Below are 7,801 nucleotides of genomic sequence, written 5' to 3' on the forward strand. Positions count from 1 at the left end.
GGAGAGCGCCCAGCCTGACTGCACAGCCTGAGCTGTGCACCAGCTCCCTCGTTCATGGACAAACTCTAAGTGCGTGTCTGCCATTCCACTTCCCAGTGCACAAGCCGCACACTCTGCCCTGGACTCGGCTTGTCCTTCATTCTACCTGTAGCAGAGGGTGTAGGGGTGACCTCAGGGTCAGCCAGCAGCAGCCTGCAGCCTTCCCCTGGTCCCTGGGCGTGGCCTCTGCTTGTCATGGAGCCTCTGAGGTCAGTCAGGCTCTTCCCATTCAGGACAAGAGCTCCGCAGGCAAGCTGTGGCTCAGAGTCATCATGACAGTAGCAAGAAGCTCCTCCTTTGTCACTGTGGTTGTAAGCATAGAAGCCTGGAGGAGGAAAGAAGGGGGTGTGGAAAGGAAGAAAACAGAAGGGAGAGAGCAGGGGAGAACAGGGAAGATGAGAAGGAAGGGGAAGGGGTGTGGAGAGGGCTTGCTTTCCTCTCAGAAGCACCTCTATTTCCCCCTGAGAAGGCCTGGGTTTGTCTTACCTTCCCTAGGCCCCTTTTCCCACTCTACTCAGTAAGCTGCTGGACTGGTGAGAAATTTCTTGTACCCCACGGTTTCTGGTCTAGCCATCAGCTGAGCGAGGCAGGTGGGGTGGGCATCACAGGGCACCAAGAACAGAGCTATTTTGGGCAGTCAAATAGCTTTGTGGGTCCCGCCTTAGTGATCCCCTGGGCTAGCTGTCCCCACCGAGCAACCCTAGGCAGCCTGGGCACCAGCCCTGTACTGTGGAGGATCAAAGTGGTTGACTGCAGTGGGGTGGCAGAGGAGGGTAGCATTGTGTCCACCCCCCATCAGGGGCCCCATGGCTCATTAGAGAGTGAGAGGTTTTTTAACTCAGATCCAAGCTACTTTGTCTCTGCACAGACACCTGAAATATTCATCAAAGTGGCTGTGTGGACTGGAGTAGGGCGAGGCTGACAGCGGCAGGGTTTGTTGTGTGTTAATTAATAGGCCTACCATCTAGAGCAGTTATGGGTTTACAGAACGCAGAGCAGAAAGTGCAGAATACCTCAGAGCCAGCTTTCTGCCCACCCCACCCCTGTTGTCTTAATTATCATGCACCCTGCATCCAGGGCTTGGTGATGGCTAACAATGTCTAGGTACAGCACAAGCACACCGTAGGCCCTTCCCAGGGACCGGCATCTACTTCCTGATAGGCTCTCTTCCTTTGCAGGAGAACCCCTACCTGTGCAGTAATGAGTGTGACGCCTCCAACCCCGACCTGGCCCACCCACCCCGGCTTATGTTTGACAGGGAAGATGAGGGACTGGCCACCTACTGGCAAAGCGTCACGTGGAGTCGCTACCCCAGTCCACTGGAGGCCAACATTACACTCTCATGGAACAAGAGCGTGGAGCTGACAGACGACGTGGTAATGACTTTTGAGTATGGCCGGCCCACGGTCATGGTCCTCGAGAAGTCCCTGGACAATGGCCGCACCTGGCAGCCCTACCAGTTCTATGCAGAGGACTGCATGGAGGCCTTTGGCATGTCCGCCCGCCGGGCCCGAGACATGTCACCCTCCAGTGCCCACCGGGTGCTCTGCACGGAGGAGTACTCACGCTGGGCAGGGTCCAAGAAAGAGAAGCATGTGCGCTTTGAGGTAAGGGACCGCTTCGCCATCTTTGCCGGCCCTGACCTGCGCAACATGGACAACCTCTACACGAGGCTGGAGAGCGCCAAGGGCCTCAAGGAGTTCTTCACATTCACTGACCTACGCATGCGGCTGCTGCGCCCTGCACTGGGTGGCACCTACGTGCAGCGAGAAAACCTCTACAAGTACTTCTACGCCATCTCCAACATAGAAGTCATCGGCAGGTAAGGCCCGGGGCCACTGGGATGTCAAGTGGGATGGAGCTGTTTCCTGGAGTGTTGTCACCTGGTACCTGGAAGTCACCTGTTTCTAGGGATACCTGGTTTTGAGGAATATTATGTGATATTCGAAATGTCACCTGGTTCTAGAGATGTCACCTTTTATCTGGATGTCACCTGGCTCTAAGAATGTTCCCTATTTCCTGGGGGTGTTATCTGACATCTGGGATGCCACCTGGCACCTGGATGTCACCTGGGTACCTAGAGATCACCTCATTCCTGGGATGCCACCTGGCACCTGGATGTCTCCTGATACCTGGATTGTCACTTGATTCCTGGAATGTTTGTGTCAACCTGATACCTAGATACTACCTTGTTCTCAAGATGCCACCTCGTTTCAAGAAAGTCACCTGCCTTCGATGTCACCTGGTGCTACATCAAGGGACTGCCTGTGCAGTCAAGATACCCAAGTTTTGCCAGGGGGAGCGTGGGTGCTGGATGCCTGGAAGGGCAGAAGGTTCTGCAGCGTCTGGAGAGTTTGTTGATGAATAGATGGTGTGCGGGCTTTGTGAGAGGTCCTTATTCCCAAGCCACCTGTAGAACGGGGAAGCTGAATATGCTCCCTTCTGGACCTTGGGGTGCTTACATGAGTCAGACTTGGCAGAGGGCTCACAGCCATGCCCAACATGAAACACGCGCTTCTTAAAAATGGAATAAAATGAGTACTAGCTAAAGGAATGGCACCAGAGGGCTGGAGCAGGCTGACAGGGCAGTGTGGGGCCTGGGGGTGTTGAGGCATAACAGGGACAAAACGAGCCCCTGGAGCCCCACTGGGGCCTTTCTATGTCTCTCCATAGCAGGCTGTGTGCTGCCCGACACGGGGGAAAAGCCACTAGCCAGCCCTTGTGTCTGATTTTGGTGGTTTTTCTTATTGCTGTTATTTTTGGTTTTGGTTTTGGTTTTTTGAGAAATTTACACACATGGACTGTTCTTCCCCTTTTTGCTCCGCACCCCGTGCCACCTTAGGGTGTGGGGGTGTGGAGTGGGGAGAGCCCAGAGCCAGCCGCCTCCCCTCACCTGGAGTGTGTGGCCCCAAGGGATGGGGCAGCGCTCTTTACTGCAGCTTGCATCTGCATTTCCTTTGTGTTGATGCTGTGTGGATCCAGGGATGGAGACAGAGGTGAGCCAGTCAGGCCTCGGAGTTCAAAACTGGCAGCAGGACACTTGCGGCGTGTGCTGTGGGTACCTGTTCCCACTTGGAACAGCTCATTTCAGATGTGGAATGTGCTGGAAGCCATCTGAAACATGGCCACTGTCTTCATTTCTTTTCCTGTTACTGTGATAAATGTCCTAAGAAGGAGCTGGAGAGATGGTTCAGCAGTTAAGCACACGTGTGGCTCTTGCAAGAGGACCCAGGTTTGGTTCCCAGCACAGTGACTCACAACCACCCATAACTCCAGTTCCAGGGGATCTGGTGCCCTCTTCTGATCTCCACGGACGTGGAGGCAAAGCATCTATACACGTAAAAATAAATAAATCTGAAAAGATTTTAAAATACTCTGACAAAAGCAACCTAAGGAAGAAAGAGTTTATCTGGGCTCAAAGGAGAGCCCATCATGGTGGAGAGGTCAAGGCTGTGTGTCAGTGACTCTCAGCCTTCTAACGCTGCGATCCTTCAATACAGTTCCCCCTGTTGTGGTGGCCCCCAACCACAAAATTATTTTCCTTGCTACTTCATAACTGTGATCTTGCTGCTGTTATGAATCACGATGTAAATAAATATCTGTCTTTTCTGCTGGTCTTGGTGACCCTGTGGAAAGGTTGTTCGGCCCCTAAAGGGGTCGTGACCCACAGGTTGTGAACCACTGCTGTATCTTATGACCCCCGGTTGGGGGCTCCTTGCCAAGAGCAATGAGTACAGGCTGCCCCTCAACAACCCTTCTCCACTCACACAGTCTAGGAACCCAGGCAAGGAGTGGTTGTCACTCATGCTTGTCAGCCAGCTCGAGTGACAAAACCAAGACAATTCCCACAGGTGGCCATGGTGGCAAACACCTAGCACTCAGGAGGCAAAGGCAGGTGGGTCTCTGTAAGGTGGCGGCCAGCCTGGTCTATATAGGGAGTTCCAGGACAGCCAGGGCTACAGAAAGATCTTGTCTTTTTTTGTTTGGTTGGTTTTATTGTTGTTATTGTTGTTTTGTTTTTTGGGTTGTTTTTTGTTGTTGTTTTTGGTTTTTTGGTTTTGTTTTGTATTGTTTTGTTTTTTTGAGACAGGGTTTCTCTGAGTAGCCTTGGCTGTCCTGGACTCACTTTGTAGACCTGACTGGCCTTGAACTCACATAGATCCACCTGCCTCTGCCTCCCTGAGTATTGGAATTAGAGGTGTGTGCCACTGTGCCAACAGAGAGACCTTGTCTTAAAAAACAAAACAGAAAGATAGTTCACACACAGGTATGCCCAGAGGCCTATCACACAGGCAATTCCACAAGTTGTCACGCTGTCGATTAACATTCCAAAAGCACTGTAGTAGGAACCATGGGCCCACACATTTTAGAGCTGAGCATCCAGGTAGGGACCAGGCAGCAGCCAGGTCCCCAGGCCCTCAGGACCCTGGCCTGTTTTTCTGTGTCCACTGCTACAAGGAACCTCCTCTCCTCAGCAGGCTGCGGGCTCCTTCCCGTGAGCGTGGCAATCAGGACAGAGTGACCTTTAGCCCCAGCTGGATAACAGCCATCTCTCTTGTAATGTGAGGTTCAAGCCCCACCCCTCTCTAGTCTTCTCTTTTCCATCTGTGACAAGACTGGGGCCACTGGAAACCACTGTCTCTAAGGCAGGGTGTCAGGGTGGTGAGGTGGCAGGGCAGTTCCAGCACTCCTTTGGCAGCCAGCCTTTGTGGGCACAGGGATTCTCTGTCGTGGTAGCAAAAGTGTGGTAAGCAATTCACAGAATAAGTACTCCTCAGGCGGCTGGTTGGCAGGAAGGCAGCAGCTTGGTTATTGATTAGTTAGGTCTAGTTAGATGGCACAAGGCAAGTTTGGGAGCCAACAGAGGAAGCCCCTGAAGTTCCCAGTGGTCTCAGGTTCTGGGGCTTCCTCACTCCATGGTACCTGCCTCCTCCTGTGACCTGCTGACAAAATAACAGCAAACAAGCCCCACCAAGGAGCTGTTGGTGTGAGAGCCCATAAGCCCAGGTTGGAGCACTGATCAAGCTGCCTTGACCGCCCCCTCTCCCTCACCCCGACCCCGGAACTCCCCTGCAGGGTCAGTGCTGCTCTCTGCTCCTGTCATCTCAGCTGACAGGAGCCAACCAGGATCCTAGTCCAGACTCATCCGAGGTCAAGCAAGCCTCACACAACTTTCTGTAGTGAGGCTCTGGCCTCCTGGACTGCTAGGTTCCCATCCTACCTCTGACCTCATCCCTGTAGGAGTACGTACAAGGCAACGCCCTCACCTCCTCTCCCAAGTGGAGAGTTCTTTGTTCCATTGGTGGTTCCGTGCTCTGCACACGTCAGCAATGACAACTCCAAAGAGGGCCCAGATGGGCAGGAGGGCAGGGTCAGGATGGCAGGGGCGCCTGCTGGGGTCTCAGGGCATAAGGAGCTAATACAAATGGGCACACAGAGTGAGCAGGGCTGCAACAGAAGAATTGCACCGGTAACTAAGAGGGAAATCCAGCCAGCAGCACCCTGGGGGTTCTGCCTTCCTGCAGCCCCGTTCCCAGGGGCCCATTCCTGGAAGGCTGGAAGGAGGTGGGAGCTATTTTCTCCTGCATGTGGGGGAGCTCAGGTACAGAGTCTGGGCAGGAGAGGCTGGCTTTAAACTGCAGGGAATCTGGGCCAAAAGCTGAATTGGAGGAGGAATGAGATCATCCAGGCTCCTGTGGAGCAGGGACACACAGCCTGTCCCAGCAGCCCAAGCTTCACCCTAAATTTCCAGGGGAGTCTTATAAGACCCATCATGAATTGGCTTCTGCCTAGCAGCTGTCAGAGAGGTCCAGAAAGCATTATACTTGCAAAGTCCTTCCAGTGAGCTGGGGAGGGAGAACTCTAGGAAATGAGCTGCCAAATGGAAACCTGCCCGAGCCTCAGTTTCCTCATCTGCAATATGGAGCCAGAGAAATAATCTCTCCAGGGTATAGGCTGTTGATGAAATGATGGCTTTATAGTGTGTCCCCTTCCTTCACTCAGGTGGCAGGAGAGAAGGGAGGCAAGGGCAAGGACAGGGCTGCTGGGTAAGATGTCCTGGTCACACCCAGCCCAGGTCATGGTCCCCAGGCCTGGGAAGCTTCGGGAGACAATGTCATCACAGAAGCAGTAAGGAAGAGGGTAGCCTGTGGAGAAATGCAGCCAGCCAGCCAGCCCCTTGCTTCACAGCAGCAGAATGGGGAAAGACACTCAGCAGACACCTGTGTGAAACCTCTTGCTCTTTAAGAACCAGCATCGCCTTCCAAAGTCTTTGGAAACCCTGTCTGCCTGAAACCAAGGAACCTGCCATACTGGGTCTTTATAAGCCAGGGGCAGAAAAGGAATGGGCTCTCTGCTCAGCATGCTTAGTGCAGGTGTTGGCTGTGTTCTACCCTCTTTTGCCCTGGAGGGGTCCAAAACCTTTGAGAAAGAGGGGACCTGCTTAGTCCCAGGGTCTTTACTGAGCTTGGTGGGCAGCTCTCACTGCGGGCACTGGGCCACACCCACCCTGGACTTCTCCTCCCTTGACCCTGCCCCCTCTTTTGCTTCCTTGTCTTTTTCATAAACCTCCTGTCCCTATTGATCGCCAGTAACTGGAGATGCAGTCACAGGACAAGAATAGAAATGACAGAGAGAAGAAAACCTCTGCCAGAGCAGGCAGGGTGAGGGAGCAGGGAGGGAAGGCGCCTTTCTACTCACCCATGCCTCAGTCCCCCTTGACTCCCCGAAGCAAACACGGGTCAGAAGAGAATCCTGGGAGGCTGCTGACGATGGAGCTGTCCCTCAGCAATAGTGACCATTTCGTACAGAGCAAGTCCCAAAGGCTCAGCCCTCCTGACACCTTCCTGGGGCTTCTTCATTGAGGCTGCCCCAGGGGGATCCTTGACCTCATTACATAAATGGTAAACTGAGGCCTAGAGATTGAGAAATGGATGAGAGCTGGGTGTGGTGGCACGTGCCTTTAGTCCCAGCACCCAGGAGGCAGAGCAGTGGCTCTCTGTGAGTTTGAGGCCGGCCTGGTCTACAGAGTGAGGCACTGTCTCAAATAAAGAGGAGGAAGGCTGAGCGTGGCAGCACATGCCCTTCATCCCTGTACCTGGGAGGCAGAGGCAGGCAGGTATCTGTGAATTCCAGGATAGCGTGAGCTACATAGTGAATTCCAGGACAGCCAGGGCTACGTAGAGAAACCTTATCTCAAGAAGAAAAAAAAAGAGGAGGAAGAGGAAGTAAAGAAAAATAAATGCTGCATGTACCCATTAGAGGGCTATGATGGGGAAAACAGAGACTCCTAAGTGTTGGTGAAGACACAGAACAATCTTTCCTCACAGGAATGTGAAATGGCCCAGCTGTGGTGAGAATAGTATGATGGATCCTTAAAATGCTGAATAGAGAATTAACATGTGACCCAGTGATTCCCGTTCTGATCCACCCAAAAAACTCTAAAGAAAGGTTCTAACAGGTGCCTACATATCCGGTTACATATCAGCAGGCTCACCATAGCCAATGATGAAAACAGCCCACACGTCTTTCAGGAGAGAGACAGGTAAATGCAAGGTAGTCTACACATGTGGTGGAATATTATTCCATCTTATAAAAGGAAAAAGCAGTGTGTGATGACACAGCTCTACAGCCCTAGCATCAGGAGACAAACGAGGAAGGATTCTGGGTTTAAGGCCAACCTGGACTCAGTAGTAGAATCTTCTCTCTCTCTCTATACACACACACACACACACACACACACACACACACACACACACACACA

General features: G+C 52.8%; 1 protein-coding gene across 2 annotated transcripts in view; it reads left to right on the plus strand.

The window, feature by feature from the left end:
• Ntng2 (netrin G2) overlaps positions 1-7,801 on the plus strand; it is a 56,175-nt gene that overhangs the window by 22,529 nt on the left and 25,845 nt on the right. For both annotated transcript variants that reach the window (XM_055600847.1, XM_055600849.1), the window contains exon 4: positions 1,218-1,861. In XM_055600847.1, the coding sequence (XP_055456822.1) occupies positions 1,218-1,861 (644 nt within the window). The remainder of the gene's footprint in view (positions 1-1,217; positions 1,862-7,801) is intronic.

This window comes from Psammomys obesus, unplaced genomic scaffold (genome assembly GCF_907164565.1).
Source record: "Psammomys obesus unplaced genomic scaffold, mPsaObe1.curated_primary_1811, whole genome shotgun sequence".
In the NCBI taxonomy this organism is placed as follows: domain Eukaryota; kingdom Metazoa; phylum Chordata; class Mammalia; order Rodentia; family Muridae; genus Psammomys; species Psammomys obesus.